This window comes from Leuciscus leuciscus, assembly GCF_965113295.1.
Source record: "Leuciscus leuciscus genome assembly, chromosome: 7".
Taxonomy (NCBI): domain Eukaryota; kingdom Metazoa; phylum Chordata; class Actinopteri; order Cypriniformes; family Leuciscidae; genus Leuciscus; species Leuciscus leuciscus.
The window spans coordinates 549,219-571,612 of record NC_138731.1 but is presented as its reverse complement, the minus strand read 5'-3'; the positions used below and the strand labels follow the sequence as shown (position 1 = coordinate 571,612).

Here is a 22,394-nt window from a genome sequence, read left to right as displayed (position 1 = left end):
CCTTTAAACAGACCATCACAGATTAGGGATGTGTCACGATCTTTGGATATTGGAATATATTATCTCTGAGCCACAATTAATTTCACACACACATGTGTGACAGTCCAATCAATCAATATATTCCTCTTGAAACAAACTTTGTTGAATTATTTTAATTTAATACTGTGAAGCTGCTTTGATACAATCTGTATTGTGAAAAGCGCTATACAAATAAACTTGACTTGACTTGACTTGACAGTCAGCAGGTCTTTAACTTAAACACCTCAATATGTCTGTCGGTTTTATATAGTACAAAAGCTTTGTCTGTTACAGATCAAAAAGAAAAATGGATTATGATGACAGTCGTTGGACTAAACGAAGACGTGTTAAAATGAAAGTACAGGAGCACTTGAAGTTTTTGGAAGACTGCCATAATGACGAGGACATTGTGCCAACAAATATGGATTTCATTGCATCAGAGGAAGAGTTGGAGTCTCATGGAAGTAACAATTCAAATGACAGACAGATCTGTGGACATCATAGTGAAGAGTTGGGGTCTCAAAGTGATGAATCACATTCTGAAGTTGTTTCCAAACACAGTTTTGAAGCCACAAATGATCAGACTGATTCGGAAAGCACAGGTGACAAATCAGACCTTTGTAGGAAATTGGGAGACTGGGCAGTAAATCACAATATTTCACATAGTGCCCTGTCAGAGTTGTTGTACTTATTAGTGCAGTGTGGCTTAGAGTTACCAAAAGATCCAAGAACTCTTTTGTCAACCTCAACAACCTACGAAATCAAAGACATCGGAACTGGATGCTACTGCCATATTGGAGTGTCTAACTTAATAATTTCAGCGCTGTCAAAGGAAGCACATTCCTCAGTAGACACTATAACACTGCGCATTAACATTGATGGTATACCCCTCTCAGGCAGCTCTAAACAGGAGTTATGGCCTATTCTGGCTAAGATCAAGGAACTTCCCAGAGCTAATGTTGGTGTCATTGGTCTGTTTACAGGCCCAACAAAGCCTCAATCGGTTCATGAATACCTGAAGGATTTCATTGAGGAGTTGAAGCTATTAATGCGTGATGGTCTAGAATACAATGAAAGACATTACAATGTTGCTCTTCCAGATGCATTTATCTGTGATGCACCTGCTCGTGCCTACTTGAAATGCACCAAAGGTCACACTGGCTACAGCTCCTGTGAGCGATGTACTGAGTATGGGGTTCATTTAGGTACAGTTGTGTTTCCAGAATTGACTGCACCGCTTCGGACAGACTTGACCTTTGATCAGCAGCTTGATAGTGAACATCACCATAATGATATAGTCTCACCGCTACAAGAGCTTGGCATTACAATGGTCTCAAGCTTTGTCCTTGACTATATGCATTTGGTATGCTTAGGACATGTTAGAAGAATTGTACATCTTTGGACCAAGGGACCTTTAAGTAGTCGTCTTTCTGCTTCCACAATCAACATGATTTCTGATCACTTGGAATCAATCAGAGCAAATCTCCCACAGAATTTTTCACGTAAGCCAAGGTCACTTCGAGAATACAGAAATTGGAAGGCCACTGAATATCGGCAGTTTCTGTTGTACACAGGTCCTGTGGTACTGAAAGGACGCCTACCAACAAGGCTGTACAAAAACTTTATGCTACTCTCAGTTGCAATGAGGATACTTCTCAGTCCAGCCTTGTGCTCTGAGCACTGTGAATATGCAGACAAGCTACTGAAATGTTATGTGACAAATTTTGGACAGATATATGGATCAGAGCAGCTAGTCTATAACACTCACTCACTCATCCATCTTGCTGATGATGCCAGAAACTTTGGTGCCCTAGACAACGTGTCATGTTTCCCTTTCGAAAACCATCTGGGGACTATGAAGCGGCTAGTGAGACGGCCCCAAGGCGCAGTTCAACAACTCGTAAGACGTCTCAGTGAAAAGCAGCGTTCACTCTCCCTTAAAAGTGGAAAAGAGAGGGCAAATAAGCCTCTACAACCACATTTCTCAGGTCCGACTCTCCCTGATGTTCCTGTCCGCATGCAGTACATGAAGTACAGACACGAGGGCAATATCATTTCTCGTCGTGAAGGCAGCAATTGTTTTAATGTTAAGGGCAAAGTTGCTGTGGTGCGGAACATTGTTGAGTTGGTATCAGGGGGTATGTACGCAGTCTGTCAGTTTTATGAAAAAGAAGGCAGCTTTTACAACTACCCTATTGAGTCAACGTGTGTGGGGATTAGAACAGTGACACGGCTGTCTCACCAGCTGCACGGTGTGTCGGTCACAGATTTAACTGAGAGACTAATACTTCTGCCCTTGCAGGATGGAGCTGTTGCATTTGTCCAATTACACAATCAGTAACCATTATGAACTTTGCAGCATGCCCCTGTTCTGTGTTGTCGAGTTTATTGGCGAGACCCATGATGGCCAGTCTGTGGTGGATATAATTCCAACATGTTGGATGACCGAAGAACAAAATGAGTGTTTCTGGCCATCAGGCCGTAATGTAACCAAGGCTGTGAAGGACCGACAGAAGCCAGAGGAATCGTGGCCGAAATACTCCATCAGGGTACTTGGATGGGCAGGTAAGAGGTTCTTTTCTGAATTTGACAAATACTCTGTCTGTCATCTATCTAGCTCAATGTCAATAAGGCATCAATTTCTATAAGTGCCAATAATGTACTTTTCAAATTTAGGCTGTAAAATTGTGATTTCTATATTCAATTGTCTTTTTCTGAACCAACATCAGTCATCATAAATGGTAAACAATATTTTTTTATGTTTACTCAACTCCAGGCATTTGAGATTATTTATAGGTGCAAATACCAAAATTATTTTTTTTATCCCGGTCAGTATAGATTGCATACTAATACCCTTTTTCCTTTTGTTATTAAGACACTTTCGAGGCTGCTCGCAAAAAATGTAAAAAAGCGGAGGCAACGTCTGACATACAGACAGATGGTGATGATTTGCCTGCAAGGCGAAAAAGGAGGTAATGTAATACACAGAATATATAATGTTATATAATGTTATATAATTAACGTTGCAGAATTTCTGGCATTAAAGGAAAAGTACTGTTTTTTTAATCTACTGTTTTTTTAAACCTTGTTTCTAGCATGTTTCTTTCATAAACTTACCCGGGGAAGTTTGGAGTGACTTTTTGTCCTTCTGGAGATATTTAGATCCATGTCATTCCAGCAAAACGTTAGAGGTTGGGGCCAGTAAGCCTAAATAAAACATTATCAGTGACAAAACATCTTCTTTTCACCAGTATGTAGTTATGCATTGCCAGTGCTATCCCTCGATGACTTCAGAACAGCTTGTTTGTCATCCAGGCATTTAAAAAAAGATTTGTCAATACGAGCCGATGACGTCATTGCTGTTTGCCACCACATGATTATTTTATTTCAGCCTTGTACACTACATCCAATGGCCTGCTAACTTGCTACTGCTAGTACAATATAGCAGAATATCCGATTTTGAGGATATGTTGGACATCTTCAATTGTGCACAATTTTGTGGAAGTGACGTCATCGATGTCTTCTGTCAACCCAAAGCTATCTAGAACTAACCTTAGGCTTGTTTGCTGAATTTTTTTAAAAGCCCTGGAAGACAACCAAGCTGCTCCAAAGTCAACGAGGGATAGCACTAGCAATGTATAACTACATATTGGTGAAAAGAAGACGTGTTGTTACTGATAATGTTTTATTTAGGCTGTAATGTTACTGGCCCTGACCTCTACCGTTTTGCTGGAATAGCACTCATTGAGATGGATGTAAATTTCTTGCGAACGACATCAGGTGACTCCAAACTTCTCCGGGTGAGTTTATGAACTTATTTCGTGCTAAAAATAAGGTCCAGGTTCAAAAAAACTTTTCCTTTCCCTTTAATTTCCATTTTTCATTTACGTCAAATATGGCAGTTGTTAGAAAAATTCCTTGAGCCACATACAGTATAAAAAACTCCTTTCGGTGGGAATAAATCATAAAAAGCAATATTGATGCCAATATTTTAGAGTCCAAAACTAGATCAGTATGCCTCTTATGCCGCTTTTCCACTGCCACACGGTACATCACGGTATGGCACGGTATGGCACGGTACAGCACCACACGCTTTGGACAACCAGGACGGTTTTTGTTTCCATACAGAAGGTAGTGTCGTTACGACCTGGAAGTGGGTGTAGTTGGCGTGGCGACACTGCTGTGACGTTGTTTTTATTAGACGGCATATGTACTGTCACGCCGTGGTCAGTAAAGTAAACACAACAATGAAGGCATTAGAGGCGTTACTGCTGCTGTTGTTTGCTCTGTGGCTTGTAGTCAGCGAAAACGCCAAAAGACAGAGCCAGGAACATTTAGAAGAGGCGAGGCTGTTGTGTTGTGTGTTCTGTTGTGTTTTACACACATGGCGCGCTCGCTAAAATCACGCTCGATCTGCTGCCCCCCTGTTTACACCAGACATGATTTCTCCGCGATGGTCGGCAAGCGCTTCTGATCAGCTGTTGTCCTTGTAGAACATGTGCTGGGGATCCAGAGGTGGAAAGTAACGAATTACATTTACTCGCGTTACGTAATTGAGTAGTTTTTTTGTGTACTTCTACTTTTTCAAGTAGTTTTTAAAATCTGTAATTTTACTTTTACTTAAGTACGTTTTGTTTTAAGTATTGTACTTCGCTACATTTTAAATCACATCCGTTACTGAGTAAAAAAAAAAAAAATGTATAATAATAATTTACAAAGTTTGGAAAAAAAAAAATCGCGCTCCGGAAACTGCTACATTGATTGAAGGGCGGGAGAACAAACGTGCAAAAAAGGTGACGCTGACTCAGCTGGAAGAGAAACGCCCTCGAATTATTATGAAGCGAACCATGGCCAGAAGGCTATGTGAATATACTTTAGATCTAGGAAAAACGCGTGGTTAGATATCCAATTTGCTGAAAATGTGGACGCAATGTGGTTCTAAGTCTAAAAGGAGGAAACATAGACCATCTATCCATGCAGATAAAGGTATGTCCCGTTTGCAGAGCGCATCCCCGAATCCAGTCATGCAAATGGAATTAACATGCAGATGTCACGTAAAACACGCAATGATGTAGGCCATATGAATAAATTGAAATTATAGCTGTGCATTCAATCCAATCGCGACATGGTCTCAAAGCGCAAAAAGACTGCTGTGTAAATGTTCTGTGTGCCTGTGTGAACGAGCTGCTCTGGTTTGTCTACTGCATACTCAAGTATGCCTGATGCTCGTTGTGTTTTCGGTGTCTAACAAACAATATGAGGACATGATTTAATGAATGAACATTTAGAGAGCTGCTCTGAGAGAACGCATAATACACTCTGCTGAAACAGATCTTCACTACCCGTCAAAATAAAAATTTGGTTTAACTAGGAGAAATTAATATCAGAAATATGTTACTATTGTAGGCCTACAATAGAACATACTTATCAAAATAATAACAATAATATGAATAATAATAAAAAATATTATTTAAGGAATATATTTTTTCACCCAAAAATGGAAATTAGCCCATTATTTACTCACCCTTAAGTCATCCTAGGTGTATATGATATTCTACTTTAAGACTAATACAATTGGAGTTATATAAAAAAAAAATATTATAATGGCAGTGAATGGCCGTTTCTGTTTTGAAGTCCATAAAAGTGCTTCTATGCATCATAAAAGTGCATCTATCAATGATAAAAGTGCATCTATCCATCATAAAAGTGCATATATCTATTATAAAAGTGCATCTGTCCATCATAATAGTTAACCCATCCATCATAAAAGTGCTCCACATGGCTATGGGAGGTTAATAAAGGGATTCTGAAGCAAAGCAACGAGTTTGTGTAAGAAAAATATCCATATTTACTATAGCTTCCGGCTCTAAAGCGCAATTTATGCGAGTAATGAGACGTACTGCTGATATTTACGCTACACAACGCTACTTCAACGTCATAAGTTACGCAAGTTGTGCTTTAGACGCAAGTAGACTCCGTATGGCTGTGTGGCTGGAAGCTAGAATTGTACATTGTACATTTTTTATGAGGAAAACTCATTGCTTCGCTATAGAAGGCCTTTATTAACCCCTCAGAGTACTTTTATGATGAATAGATGCACTTTAAAGGACTTTTTTTTATAACATAACTCTGATTGTATTTGTCTGAAAAAAGAATGTCATATACACCTGATGACTTAAGGGTGAATAAGTCATGGGCTAATTTTCATTTTTGAGTGAACTATCCCTTTAATACCATAAACCGTAATATTTTCTGAGACAATATCATACTGTGAAAATCTCATACCATTACAACCCTACACGGGAGAAACCCCCGCTGTTAAAAAAGTTACTCAGTAACTTTTACTCTAAGTACATTTTAAATGAGCTACTTTTTACTTTTACTTGAGTAATTTTTTAGACCAGTAATTTTACTTGTACTTAAGTAAAATTTTATTCAAGTAGTAGTACTTTTACTTGAGTAGAATATTTTATTACTCTTTCCACCTCTGATCATATCCAACATTTAGCCACTGGGGGGTATATCAGAGCTTGAGTTGAAGCTGCTTCATCGAGCCCCTCTTCAGTGGACAGCAAGCCAAATAAGTTTAACCTAATATCTTAAAGATTTTATGGGCAAGCAAACTCGTTAATTAAAAAATAAAACAATGTCTAGCACTAGTGATATTATTGATAGTATTGTGATGAAACACTAAGTACGCAGTGTTCGTGCTCCAGATCCTCAGATTATGTGTTCTTGAGAAGAGTCTACTGCTACTTTACTGAGTGATCAGACGCAACTCCCTTGTTTCTCCATGTTGGGGGGATTTCGCTTGATGTATACTTAGCAGTGATGCGCGGGTTGATCCAAAATGAGCGGGTCCCTGCGGTCACCCGCAATTACGAGTCATCCAAAAATATTTTTAAAGATATTCGGGTCGCGGTCGGTCGGGTCGTTTGAAATAAAGATGCCAATTAAACCTTTGTAATTTATATAGTACTAGACATAATTTTCTATGAAATACATAGGCCTACACTTTATTGGCTGAATAACTGGCGCGAAGATGACGCACAAGCTCAGTCTGCAGGTAGAGATGGAGGCGGCAAGAGAAAAGGTGAAGACTGGGGAGTGGAAGCTCCGCAAATACACAAATAGAAAGAGCAAAGTGTGGGAGAAATAATGCCGAAATAATGAAAGATGATGACCAAAGTGCTGGCTTTGTCATGTGTAGGCCTACTTCTTGCGATGCTATTTACACATTTGATAGCCACAAAACTGGCACAACCAACCAGGCACGGCGCCAGGATTCCAGTTTTGGATAGGCCAGACCAATTGTGTGTGGGCCTTAAATTAAAAACGTAAAAAAAAAAAAAAAAGTTATCCAATCACTGCTTAACCTAATAAAAAAATATTGACTAATATAGCCTACTGTTATATTATCTGTGCATATACATAATATAGATTTTAATAGCTTCATGCTCTTTAAAAATGTTGTTGCATTGTTAAAAGTTTCGGTGCATAGGACAGACCTAGCCGCGATCGCTCTCCATGGTTCTGACCAAAGAAGAGCGCTTTGGAATCTCCGTTACGCATCATACGCATTATACCTGGGCTGCATTTTCCGATAACATTGTCTCTTAGCGCGCTACGAAGACTCTTAAGGTATAACTTAACTAAAGGTACTACCACTAAAGGTATACCATTGCTAGGCGTCTTCAGGGCTATCATCCACTCGCGAGGCAGAGGCGCTGAAAGGCAGAGGCGCTGGCGCCCTCCTAGCAACGGCGCTGTTTTTGGTAAAACATAATTTTGACGACTTCAATAAGTTTTGTTTTATAGAAAACTCTTTTTAAAAGATTTTCGTTTTGTATAAATTGTATCTTAATTTTGATCAGTGTTTTATCAATCAATTGCCCGTATTTAATAAATAAGAAGCAAATATATAGCAGACAATGTAATAAGGCACCGGCACTATCACTTGCATTGCATGTGAACTGGAGGGCGCCGAAACTCAGCTTGAGTCTCACAGATTTGAGAAATATAGGCTATATATTACAGAAAGCTTGAAATGTCTACTTTTAAACGAAAATATTCAAACCAAAATAAATAGGCTACTCTCTGATTATGTAATTCATATGAAATGTGCATTTCTCTCTGGCGTTTATGGCGAGTCCGCATCGTCAAGTTAATCTTTGCAGCGACACAGAAAACACAAGTTTATTACTAAACAATTAAATGTCTCCTTGCTAATTTAGACACATTCATAATCATTACTTTAACCGGTTCTTTGTGGCAAGCTTTATGCGTGCGGTCATAACGCTTATTATCCTGGCTATAGCCTAATTAAATTAATATAAAGGGGCGATTTGTCCACGAATGGCTTAAATGAACAACTACTAGTCGACTAGAAAAAAAAAAAAATTGTCGGAGGCAGCCCTTATTCCACATTTTCGAACCAGCAGGCCATTCTGGGTTGAGCGAGCGACCCTGCGTAATGAACGAGCGGAGCGGAATATTCAGAAATGTGCTCTCCGCTCACGAGCTCTGATCGGAACAAACCCGAACCACTGTCTGCTGAACTTGCGCAGAAACATCAAAATAGTTCCTACGTCAATGGCCCAATGACGCTACGATGAGCATTTACTACTTTAAAAAAGTTGCGGGTCAGGAAGCGGGTCGGGTACAATATTTTCTTTTTCTTTTTTTGCGGTCCGAGTTGCGGGCGGGTTAGTTGAAAACGTCGGTCGGGTGCGGTTTGTTTATACATTGACCCGCGCATCACTGATACTTAGCACGTATTCTCAATCTTCATTGTGACTCACAGCAGTGTGTCGTGTGTGTATCGGCAGTGACAAGTTACGTACTATAATCAACAGCCACAATAACGGCCAGACCAAACACATCAATAGTGTCATATTCATTACCATGCCAAACTCTCAGAGAAAAATACAAAGTTCTGTCCTGAAACTCTAGATGGCGCAGGCTGATGAGTGCTTAACCTTAATAGGGCACCGCTTATTGGTTCCTGCTGTTTCATCAATGATGAGCTTGCTGTTCAACATTCACATACTTGCCTATAGTTTGCTGTAGCAGTTTGCAGTGCGCTTTCAGAAACACCACATCTTCCCCAGCTCCTCTTACGTTTTTAACATTTGTACTGCAGTAGTAGTTCATCTCGACAGGTTATTCTCTGCCTCACACTATGTGCCCATGTTGTAATTTTTACACACAATAAACACCACATTCACTGAACCCTATGCTGGATTTGGTTTTAACAATGATTCCGCAGTGTATCTGTGTCAGATTTAACAATTTCCTTTGAGGAACCACAGAAACATCACACAATGGGATAAATAATTATTTTTTACTCTCACTATTCAAGTGGTTAACTCATTAATCAATGTTAATTTGTTAACATTAGTTAATGTATTAGCTAACATGAACTAACAATGAGCAATACATTTTTTACTGAATTTTGTAATATTTGTTAATGTTAGTTAATAAAAAATACAGCTGTTCATTGGTTGTTCATGTTAGTTCACAGTGCATTAACTAATATTAACAAATAAAACCTTTGATTTTAATAACGTATTAGTAAATGTTGAAATTATTATTAACTAAGATAAATAAATGCTTTAGAAGTATTGTTCATTCTTAGTTCATGTTAACTAAGATATTGATCATTAATGAACCTTCTTGTAAAGTGTTACCTTTTAATGTTCCATTCCAGTATATGTATATTTTGGATGCAATGTAATTTGGAAAGTGTCTGCCAAATGCATAAATGTAAATGTAACACTTCTTTAAAAAGTCTTGTTCTGTTTTGGGTCATCATGACATTATATGTTAACTTTTAATAGTGTCATTATATATTTTTCTCAATTTTGCAGTGGTTTTATTTGTATTGCTTTTTTCGTACTTTACTGTGCTTAATGTGAGAATCAATATGACTTCAGTAGGTTTCAGCAGTGAAAAATAACTGGTCAGATCAGGTGAACATGTCTCTTTAATGGAACATCTGCACTGTGTAACACTGGGTTACTGGTTTTCTTCAATAAATCTTTGCACATGGTGATGGTAAATCACATTAACTGTCATGTTGTTATTTTAGACAGTTTTAACTGCAGGTAGGTCAGAAGTAACATACATACTGGTAACAAACATACTGGTAACCGACAGCATAAAGTTTTTATTAAATAATATTTATAGTAATACAACTTCCATTCATACGGTGTGTGTGTTTAATCACAAAACCATCTTAAAGCATGACTGCTTTGAGAATGTAATGATGCTCTGCACCACTAGATGGAGTATGATTGCTTTTCAAATGGCTGGAAGTGAAAGTAAAAGAGGATTAAAGATTCTCTATGCCAAGACTTTAAACCTGTTAGAACTGGATATTTAAACGGCCGCATATTTTGGTAGGTCCAAAACTTATTCTTAATCATGTAGTCATATAAAAATGAGCTTACATTTTTTTCTTGTTTTGTTTTTCTTCCTTACATGACATTTTAAATCCAGATAATTATATTTTGATGTGATTTTTGGTTAAACTCTTATGTCTATACAATAGCGATCTTTGACCAGCTTTGATCAAAATAACAACTAAAGTTAAATTACTTTTGGAATTTACTACATATTTGATCACATTTTTGTTACAGTATTTTAAACTGTCAATATTTTCAGATCATACATTCACACACTGCTGTAGCAAATATTAAAATCTAAAGAAACTGTAAGAAATTAGAATGTGTCATATGTCAGGTATATTCATATGAATATGGAGAGTATAACAAAAATACCTCATCAACAACTCACAATGAACTAATTTAAACTAATTAATATCTGAACTAAATATTAATATATATTTTCATTCATATAAATTAATGCCATCTACTTGTATATATATATATATATATATATATATATATATATATATATATATATATATATATATATATATATATATATATAATTGGGGTTTTACCTCAAACAAAATTACAACAAGCTGAATATGCTAATAAATACTAATTGAATATTAAAACTGAATAAATACATAAACACAAAACAGAAGTTCTGTGAAATATCTGCACAATCCTCTATGATCGCCCATCATTATGTGTGTGTTTGTCTGTTATTAAGTATCTGTTCCTCTCTGCAGATGATGTGGTTTTTTGACATGTGACAGTGTCTGTCTGGGCAGAAATGTGACTACACAGTCTCTTTCGTTTATTTAAGTAAAATAAATTGTGTTTAGGATGACCAAAGCACAAGAAGGCAGGAATAAAAAAAACCTGATCCCCAACTGAACAATTTCAGCTCAAGTGTTTGTAGGGAGGATATGGTTTCTAAATATACCCTTTAAACAACCATCTAGAATTAACTATAATTTAACTTTATCAAATTATGAGAAAGATAATGAGATATCAAAGCGGTTTCTGCAGTTTCCAAATATACTGTTGGTTGCAGCATGTTAACTTTGGTAAAGCATTACTGTACTACAGAAAAACTCTGTGTTTCCAAATTAAAGGTCTGCAATCAGTTTCTCAACACTTATTTGTAAGAGTAAGTAAGAGTTGAAGGATAGTGACTTTAAAATGAGTCTCCATGTCAAGAGAGACGATGAGGGCACTGCCTCTAAAATGAGATCTCCATATCCTGGATCAAGCTGTGTGTCTCTGAAGAGTAATACATCCATGGAGAAGAATCCTCCTAAACTCAGTGATGGATCCGTAACCTCTGACCCCAGGTAAGACACTAGTGTATAAAGACTTTTCTCTGAGCACTTGACTGAATCCTGTTTATGCAGCACTGTCTCTCTTTAATAGTATTAAAAATAAAAAAAAGAGTAGTTTTCTCTGTAGTCTGTGTACTATTTATTACATTAATCTCTATACTAACCTGTACTCATCTGAACAGTCTTTTAAACTCGTATTACAGCACTTATGTCACTGAATCATTTTTGTATACCATCTTTGTACACGAATAAATGTAAATCTGAAGTGCATTCAAGCTACACAAGTGTGTAAAATGCTTGTTGCGAGCAGGACGAGGCCGAGGGCCATGAGAGAACGGCGCGAGGCCGGAGGCGTGATTGATAATGATTGACACCTGCGCGACGCACCGGTCTCATTTCTCTCATGGAGGAGTGAAAGCATAAAAGGAGGAGCGACGACAGTGAAGAGAGAGAGAGGACCGAGCCTGGACTTATGTTGTGTTTTGTTTTATTATGTGTGGCAGCATTCGTCTGTGAGGGGCTGCCGTCTTTACTTTCGTTTTGTATTTGTTTATATATTTATCAAAAGTTGTTGAACGTTTGCCAGTTCCCACCATTTTTCTTCCCACAACAACAACAACAAACTTTTTAACAATGCTTTTTGTTGTTTTTGTCAGCATCAGCATTAGCAGCAGACAGAAATCTGAGTCTCCCGAACCCAGCAGTGTGTCTGTGAAGACTCTCAGTTCCATGGATTGTACTCTTGACTTCAGATATGGAACAGAGACCTCTGACCTCATGGTGGATGACACACAAGCAGCCCTGCTGGTGGAGACGGGAGACCACATACTGGATGATGAACTACAGAGAGTCAAAGATCAACACAAAACCAGCATGAAGAACAAGTATGAGAGATTATTTGAGGGACTGAAACTCCAAGAGAATGAAACCCTCCTGAACAGGATCTACACACAGCTCTACATCATAGAGGGAGAGAGAGAAGGAGTGAATGAAGAACATGAGGTTTTACAGATGGAGACAACAGCCAGAACACAACACTCACAAGACACTCCAATCTACTGCAATGACATATTTAAAGCCTCACTTGAACCAGTACGTGAGAAAGAGCAAATCAAGACTGTTCTTACTAAAGGCATCGCTGGAATCGGGAAAACTGTCTCTGTGCAGAAGTTCATTCTGGACTGGGCTGAGGGAAAAGCCAATCATGATGTAGATTTCATGTTTGTTCTTCCATTTCGAGAGCTGAACTTGATCCGAGATCATCAGTACAGTCTTCACAGACTTCTGCTGAACTTTCATCCTGAACTTCAAGATCTGGACTCAAAAAAGATTTATAAGGAGTGTAAAGTTGTGTTCATCTTTGATGGTCTGGATGAAAGCAGAATCCCACTGATGTTTTCAGACGCTCATAAAGTCTCTGATGTGACTGAGACTTCATCAGTGGGTGTGTTGATATCAAACTTCATGAAAGGAGATCTGCTTCCCTCGGCTCTCATCTGGATCACCTCCAGACCAGCAGCAGCCAATCAGATCCCCTCCAAATACATCCACCGTCTGACAGAGATTCAGGGATTCAATGAGCCTCAGAAGGAGGAATATTTCAGGAAGAGAATTAGTGACGAGCATCAAGCTAGCAGAATCATCTCACACATCAGAAGAGCAAGAAGCCTCGACATCATGTGCCACATACCCGTCTTCTGCTGGATCTCATCCACTGTGCTTCAGAAGCTCCTGGAAGAAGATCTGAGTGCAGAAATCCCTCAAACTCTGACTGAAATGTACATCCACTTCCTGCTGATTCAGATCAACATGAGGAATCAGAAGTATGAAGAGAGAGATCCAGAGAAACTCCTGCAGTCCAACAGAGAAGTGATTGTGAAACTTGCTGAAGTGGCTTTCAAACAGCTGATGAAGGGCAATGTGATGTTCTATGAGGAGGACCTGAGAGAGAGTGGCATAGACGTCACTGACGCCTCAGTGTATTCTGGGATTTGCACTGAGATCTTTAAGGAGGAATCTGTGATTCATCAGAGGAAAGTCTACAGCTTCATTCATCTGAGCATTCAAGAGTTTCTCGCTGGTTTCTATGCATTTTATCATTATGTTATAAAAAATGTTGACACGTTGCAGTTCTGTGATGTGATGCATAATCTGCATAGAGATGCAGTAAATAAAGCCCTTGAGAGTGAGAATGGACACCTGGATCTGTTCTTGCGGTTCCTCCTGGGTGTCTCACTGGAGTCCAATCAGAGACTCTTACAGGATCTACTGACTCACACAGAGAACAGCTCAGAGAGCATCAGGAGAACCACTCAGTACATTAAAGAGAAGATCAAAGATGGATATGAACTCTCCACTGAAAGATCCATCAATCTGTTCCTCTGTCTGCTGGAAGTGAAAGATCAGACTTTTTCCAGAGAGATAGAAGAGTTTCTGAAATCAGACAAACACTCAGAGAAGAAACTCTCTCCTGCTCACTGCTCATCAATCTCCTACATGCTTCAGATGTCAGAGGAGGTGCTGGATGAGCTGGACCTCAAGAAATACAACACATCAGATGAGGGTAAAAGAAGACTGATACCAGCTGTGAGCAACTGCAGAAAAGCTCTGTAAGCATTTAGTTATTTACATTTACATTTTACATTTATTCATTTAGCTGACGCTCTTATCCAAAGCGACTTACAATTGCTATATATGTCAGAGGTCGCACGCCTCTGGAGCAACTAGGGGTTAAGTGTCTTGCTCAGGGACACATTGGTGTCTCACAGTGGATTCGAACCCGGGTCTCTCACACCAAAGGCATGTGTCTTATCCATTGCGCCACTACCACCCCGGTTATCAATGAAGATTCTGGTTAAAACATTTTAAGTAGCATCTTAAGTAAGTAACTGCTCAGTTCACCCATCAACAGATAAATGTTTTTATTGCAGTATAAAAAATTTAAATGTAACAAAATTCTGACTAAATTTCTGATTTAATTTCCCTCTCTGTATGTTGTAAGGCTGTATGGTGACAGAGGAAGGCTGTGGTTATGTGTCTGTAGATGATCAGTCTGTTGATGTGTGTGTCTGTAGATGATCAGTCTGTTGATGTGTCTGTAGATGATCAGTCTGTTGATGTGTGTGTCTGTAGATGATCAGTCTGTTGATGTGTGTGTCTGTAGATGATCAGTCTGTTGATGTGTGTGTCTGAAGGTTGTCAGGCTGTATGGTGACAGAGGAAGGCTGTGGTTATGTGTCTTCAGCTCTGAGTTCAAACCCCTCACACCTGAGAGAGCTGGATCTGAGTAACAATGACCTGCAGGATTCAGGAGTGAAGCTGCTCTCTGATGGACTGAAGAGTCCAATGTGTCAGCTGGAGATACTGAGGTATATTATGGTGGTCATAATGCTGATATGTGTTTGTATGTGATCTGACTGTGTATGTGTGTCTGTAGATGTTCTAACTGTGTGTGTGTGTCTGTAGGTTGTCGGGCTGTATGGTGACAGAAGAAGGCTGTGGTTATGTGTCTTCAGCTCTGAGTTCAAACTCCACACACCTGAGAGAGCTGGATCTGAGCTACAATCACCCAGGAGAATCAGGAGTTCAGCTGCTCAACGACAAACTCAATGATCCAAACTGCTCGCTGAAGATACTCAAGTATGGGGGGCAGTGTAACACATTGACTTGTGTGTGTCTGTGGCTGCGTTTACACTTGTCTTTTCAATGTGTATGTGGACAACATCCAGATACAGGTCGCATGTTAATTCCAAGTGTAAACGCAGCCTCCGACAAGAGTTTTTAAACTGGGACACTCATCATTATTCCTCCATGTCCATGCTTATAATTCTTCCTTTTGGATTCAAATATTGGCCAGGATAAATATTTACATTTGCTACGATCCATATTTATAGATCAGATTTATTCTAACAGATAATAGTGGTTTAAAATAGCATATAGTGGAGCAAAAGATAAACTTTTAATGTTATATCTCATATTCTCTATATTACTTGTGCACTTTCTAAATAATTAAACACTAATTATTTGTGGTTCTTATTTGTCTCTTTCTAGTTTGGACCTTGGAGGCCATTTCAGAATCACAGCAGGACTAAGAAAATGTAGGACCTGTTTCTCATTCGATCTGTCTCTCACACTTATTTAACAGTGTTATGAACTATTTTTGACAAAGATGCCTTGTGTTCAGATGCCTGTAATCTCACACTGGATCCAAACACTGCAAACACTTACATCGTTCTGTCAGAGGAGAACAGGAAGGCAACACATGTTAAGGAGCCGCAGCAGTATCCTGATCATCCAGAGAGATTTGATGGTGGTGAACGGGTTCTGTGTCGAGAGAGTCTGACTGGACGCTGTTACTGGGAGGCTGAATGGAGCGGCTGGGGTCATGCAGCAGTGACCTATAAGGGAATCATGAGGAAGGGAGGCAGTGACAGCAGGTTTGGATACAATGACAAATCCTGGAGTCTAGACCGCTCTGATAACAGGTTCACTGTCTGGCACGATAAAAAGCGGGCTGACTTATCAGACCCTTCACCCCTGTCTAATAGAGTAGGAGTGTATCTGGACTGGCCGGCCGGCACTCTGTCCTTCTACAGCGTCTCTGACACACACACACTCACACACTTACACACATACAACACCATATTCACTGAACCCCTCTATGCTGGATTCAGGGTTTATGATTCTGAACTGACTCTGTGTCAGATTACTCAACAAAGAGACAAACTCTAACTTACACACTTTAAAATTAAATCACATGCAAATTAAAAGTATTATAAGTGAGCCTCTTGCGTGATTTTTTTAAAGACCTTTTATAGACCTTTTATGATACGGTTTCTGTGGCAAAGCTTCTGCAATGGCTCTCGCCTTGCTCTTTTTAATTATTCCACTGCTTTCCTTGCAAGGAGAAAGAGAAGAGCATGCAGAAAAGAGTTTAAAGAAGATGATTGTGAAAAGATTCACAGGTACCGCTATTGTTGTGTTCCGCTGGGATCTGAAAGAGTGTTTGGGTTTTACAGTCATTGTATCATTTTTATTCACAGTATTCACACCCATTATTACGCACACTTGAATATGTATACCAACTCCTACTCCTTACAACTACTAAAGCCATGTAATAAGTAAGCAAGAGTTGACATATTAAATACTTCAAAAATTTTCATTTATTAATCAAATTAAACTGTATACTCCAGAGTGATGAATCCTAAAACAAGCTATAAGCTGCATTGGCATAACCATACCATGTATGAAATGGACAAAACGTTGTTAAATAAATAAACAAATAAAGTTGTGTGGATGTCTCAATTTCATTTCAGTATATTGTTCATAATCACCTAAACAAAGGCTGCCTCACAAACACATTTTTGTCAGGTCCCAAAAATACACTGTTCACCCTACAGCATATAATAAATAATAAACTAAACAAGATTACTGCCAGCTGACTCACTGTTATTGTTGACGAATGGTGATTATTAACTAAATAATGTTCTCAATTTCAATAAGACTGTATTGTTTGTTTTCATTGATTTGTAGTCTTGTGTTTTGCTGTCAGTGTGTTAAAGGAGTCATGACCTGTAATTTTCACTTTTCCACGAGAATCAATGTATGTTATGATTGCCTAACGATTATACACTGGCCGGGAAGCCGATATTTAAAAGTGAAGCGTTTGTTTACCCCTAGGTTCGTAAACCAGCCCACGTGCACGCGCACTCAAATACGAGATTTTAATTTCTGCCCCGACTTGACGTCAAGACGGGGCAGGATATACCATATATGGACACCGCAGACCTATGCTGCAGGAAGCCCGCCCTGCCCCTCTCCCCCTCATATTCAGTCGAGCGCGGAAGATGCAGAAACGTGGTGCACACGTGAGTTGCTCTGTTGTTGAAATTTTTTTTCTCTCCCAAGAACGGACCAAGCTATCAGGGACCAGTGGGTTAAATTCATTTTTAATGACGCGGTTCTTACAACCCTTCCCACTGGCTTAGGTGTCTGTGCTAAACATTTTACAAAAATTGCGTTGCAATGATAAGATCTTTATTCACGCGATCAACAGACTGTCTGTCTTCTGCTCAGTCAGTGCTCATCATGCTGCAACCTTTCATGTGATGGAATAGATTTAAATATAATGCTTTAAACGATACTTTTCACGATTCGTTAATCTCGATAGCTGTAGTAGTAAAAACGTAGTAAAAGTTTTCGAGAGAGTTCATGAACTTCATGTAATACTACTAGCTATTTCATATGCAAGCATGTCAGCCAATCACAGCAGTGGGCGTTTGCACTGCAGTCTCACAGCAGACACGCCCCTTAAAACAGAGCGTTCAAATCTGAGGCTGAAATCAGGCTTGGAAAAATGGCTTTTATTTATAAATTATGAAAATTTTTGATGTAAAAATCATACTAACATTATAAGGGCACCCCAGGCAACATTATAAAATAAAAAAACAATCCAGTTCATGACTCCTTTAATTGTTTTTGTCATCCTCATTTTCGCCTGCCGGTTTGTCACCATAGTTACATATTGATTAGAGTTTGAGTTCAGGTGTGTCTAGTTAATTAGTCTCATTAGTTCCTCTGTTTGCAGTGTACTTTCACCCTGTGTGTCTTTCTGCTCATGGGCAGGTCTACGATATGTTACGTTGATTGTTCTATTTGTTATCCTCATTCCTGTGATTCTGTTTTGTAAAGATTTGAGTTTGTTCTTGTAATTAATGTTAAAACTGCTGCACTTAAATCTTGCTTCATCTCTGCTTTAACCAGCCCGTGATATAACACAGACACATTGAAAAAACAGTAACACTTTACAATAAGGTCTCCTTTATCAACATTAGTTCATGTATAAATTAACATGAACTAACAATGAGCAATACATTTGTTACAGTATTTATTTATATTTATTGTCAGTACATATACAGCTGATCATTGTCTGTTCATGTAAGTAGTAGATACACACTGACACTGCACGCTCGCTCAGAGCCATAAGGGTGAGGTGTTTAAAGATGTGATTGGGCCAGCCCAGTGTCAATCAAGAAAAGAACCAATGAGCAGGTGATCTACGTGTTTCATGGGCCGGTCTGTCAGAAAAAAATTTAAATAAAAGAGAGATGTATCGGCCCAAAAGCACGTCAGCCCAGCGGAAATATGTCGTCTCTGCCAGACAGCCAATCCACACCTGGATTAGGCTATACTATTTATGACTAGTTGTATATAAAAATAATGTACATCCAATGTCCCCATTTAGATTTAACATGTAATAATCAAATAATTAAATCGGACCATGTTAAGGAAGCATCAGTAAATGATCCCCTCCTCCAGACTCTAGATGTTGGAAGTGTTTACAGATCAAATACAGAGAGTTTAGAGAGAGCAGCTTTTTACTTTGTAGTTTTCAGTTTTATTTTTATTTTTAAAATAAGGTGTGATGTTTGTGACAGAAGTGTTCATTATGAGCACAAAAAAATACTGTTATGTCAGACACCAAGCAGGATATGCTTTATTGACACGACCATCAATATATAACAGGCAGAAGTTACAAGGCATGCTGGGTAACTGACAGCACAACAATACAAAGTAAAAGCTTCATTTACATTTTTGTGAGATTGTAAAACACTGACCAGATCTGTGAAATAATGACAAAGAGCGTTATAGTTTTTTTTTTTTAAGTTTACCACATCCTGCGATTTCCAGGCATTTTCAATGTTTTATTTTATTTTATTTTTATCTCATTACAGCCTCTCAATGACAAAACATATCACTAAGATACAAATCACCCTCCAGCCTTTATTTATTTACCTTATTTATTTACTATCTCACCACAAGCTATTTGATAGTAAGGGAAAACCCTTGTAAAAAAAGTCACAAATCTGTTAAAGTTCTAACAAAATTTGCACACTAGTCTGCTTTCATTTAAATCCCCCCACATTTATATTCTTCTTTTTCAAATTCATCATCTGGCAGGCTTTCACTGAATTTCTCAGCTTTATCAAGGGAAGAGCAGTTTTCTCCTTTTGAAAGGTTTACACTTGGATCAATTTCACAACAACTGAGGCATCTTTGCCATCTTTTAGGGAAGGTAAGGACCCGACTGACGTGAAAGACGAGGCTAACCTGATCCCACACATTAAACTCTTGGTTCTTTTTTTCAAGTTTTTGAATCCATTGATTACACTCCTGGTTTTTGTGGGTTTGACAAATGGCTTGTGCTCTCCAGATGATTTGATGTCCATCATAAGCAACCAATGAGTTGGAAGTAAACGGTGGAAATGTTTTGAAATTCTCATTAAACTGAGGGCTGTGAACGAGAACAACATACTCAATCTCCTGCTTGAAAAAGTTGGTCCCGTATACCCTGAGAACCGGCTCTTTGCATCAGCTCCTCCATCAGTTCAGTAAGAGGAAATGTGAAGCGGAGGTAGCCGTAGCGTGAGGTTTCATTTTGGAACAAGGGTGATGTGGTGAAATCACTCAGGAACGGCTGCTGAGCTGCTCTTTCTTCTCCGGTTCTCTCTGGAACGAACTCTCGAGGAAACGCTGCTAAGATGCTCTTATATCTGCTTCATTGATCTTCAGGCTTCACCATGAAAATGAATCTTTATCAAGACCCTTGAATCCCCCTGAATTCACAATCTGTGGAAGTTTTGTCTTATTAGTGACATGAGCCACTTCTGTGATGTGAAATTCAGTAGGAGTTGGATAATCTGAGATGTTCTTTGAAAGATAGTTGAAAATTTGTTCTCCTTTTATGTCATCTCTCAATTTCAGATATTGTATTGCAAGGTATTCTCCTTTACGGACCGATTCTTTTGCTTGTAGAGCATTTCTTCTTGCATTGAAGTTTGCCTGGGAAGATAAGGTACATTTAGTTAAGGTAGGTTTCATTCTAGCCACATTCAATGAAATTAAAGTTTACTTCCGCAGTGCACAAATACATACTATAAATACTCTCTAGACAAATAACACTGATCAGTAATACAGGGGCACAAAGTAAAGGACATTTAATGGGAAGGACAGTGATAGTATAGTGTTAATAGTGTTAATAGTGTGATAAAGTGTGGTGCTTGGCACTGTCATACAAACACATTGATTAATCATTCACAAAGATTAGATCCGTTTTTGTATGTTCGTTAGTTCTAACTGAAATGTTAGGGTGTATTATAAATATGAAGTCTGAACAATCTGAAAACTGTGTACCTACAGTAGTTTATAAATTAAGAGCATGGACAACATAGCACACAACTGAAACTATTTTGTTGTAAAACTGCAGTTAAATGAACGTAAGCAATTTTCATATTTTCATATATTATAAAAATGCTGCAATACTGTAAAGTTTTGACAGCTGGGTGCATTAAAAACAATACAATATATTCAGCACATTTTGGTTCTCACTATGTTATTTTAATGTGTCTGCTATGAGTTTAATGCCAAATGAATAGGATTGCCTACTTACTGCGTTTGCCATTTGGTGAGGTTTATGTTTTCAAGCCAAGTGTGATGTTGTTCTGCTCTGCTGCGTGACGACTGAGATCCGCTGCTGGTTTTACAGGCTTTCCCTCTGAACACTTCCACACCTATGAGGGCTTTCTTTAGAAACAACACTTCTCTTCTCTTCTTTAACTTATCTTGCGTCATCACACAGGAAACGTGTTAGTTCGGAACAAATAAATACAAAAATGATAAAGAGTAAATAAAGCAAAATAATGTATTACAAAACAATAAAAAATAAAATAAAATAAAAAACATTTTATACTAACAAAGCCAAAGAGAATCAGTTCATCTTAACCCAACTGCTTTTTTGCACGTTAAAGGATATTTAGGCCTCGGCCAGCTTCTCTATAACTAAGCAATAGTTTTCCTGCGCATGCAAAATATCATGCGTGGTCTGTAACTGTCATTTCTAAGAACTGTCTATCTTTATGTGTCCGTGAGTCACTATTCAATTCCTTTATCTTCAGTCACCATAGAGAATGTGTACGAGTGAAGACATGTCATGTAGACTCTTCAGTATTTTTCCATGACTGCCTTAGAAGTTGTTTTTTAAGACATACAGTATCTATCACAAGCAATCCTGATGTTAACCTGTGTAGCAAAAAGATTACAATTATTACAATTGTACAATTCAGTCCCAGCTCATTTCAATATTTCAACATTACGAAACTATAAAATCCCTTCTCAAACTTACACAAATCTCTTCCTCTGTTCGATTGCAGCAAAAGTACGTTTTCTCTTTGCTTGCACTTTAATGGTGTTCAGCATCGGAGCGTTTTCATTCTTGTGCCATTAACACTATGAAGCCTATGGAGTTATGATCAATGACTGTGATATGAGTAGTTCTTAGTTTTATTTATAATTGAAAAATGTATTTTTGTTACTCAGTGATCAGATTTAGCGGTTCTCCGATTATGAATCTGTTGGATTGCAGATGATAAATATTATATATAACTAATAGACAATGATAATCTAGATCATCTTTCAGTTTTATGCTCACTCTCTCTTCACTACACTATGAATGAAAAAACATAAGAAAACACTCACTATCATTATTATTAATAATCACATTCACAACACTCTCAAAAATACTAATAATTATAATGTTGGAAAGACACGTCACAGTCTTTTTAAGCATATTAGTCTTCTGTTCTTAATGAAATAAGACTGCTGA

The 22,394-nt window shown here is 38.3% G+C and overlaps 1 protein-coding gene and 1 long non-coding RNA gene across 6 annotated transcripts; one reads left to right on the top strand and one right to left on the bottom strand.

Moving 5' to 3' along the window:
• Positions 1-10,296: 10,296 nt before the first annotated feature.
• LOC309502701 (NLR family CARD domain-containing protein 3-like) lies at positions 10,297-17,024 on the top strand (the record flags this gene model as incomplete). Of its 5 annotated transcripts, none has more annotated exons than XM_082175176.1 (7): positions 10,297-10,418; positions 11,528-11,746; positions 12,403-14,343; positions 14,929-15,102; positions 15,200-15,373; positions 15,785-15,831; positions 15,918-17,024. In XM_082175176.1, the coding sequence occupies exons 2-7, from the start codon at positions 11,595-11,597 to the stop codon at positions 16,463-16,465; spliced, it is 3,036 nt and encodes a 1,011-aa protein (XP_082031302.1). In that variant the 5' UTR covers positions 10,297-10,418; positions 11,528-11,594. The 5 variants fall into 5 exon arrangements, with proteins under 5 accessions (XP_082031302.1, XP_082031301.1, XP_082031300.1 ...); XM_082175175.1 differs by having other exon boundaries at positions 12,397-14,343; XM_082175174.1 differs by having other exon boundaries at positions 12,391-14,343.
• Positions 17,025-17,176: 152 nt separating this feature from the next.
• Positions 17,177-21,625, bottom strand: LOC309502718. The gene is made up of 3 exons (XR_014207376.1): positions 21,183-21,625; positions 18,198-20,575; positions 17,177-17,267 (listed from the first exon to the last, which is right to left on the bottom strand). It is a non-coding gene; the product is annotated as an uncharacterized lncRNA (long non-coding RNA).
• Positions 21,626-22,394: the final 769 nt, after the last annotated feature.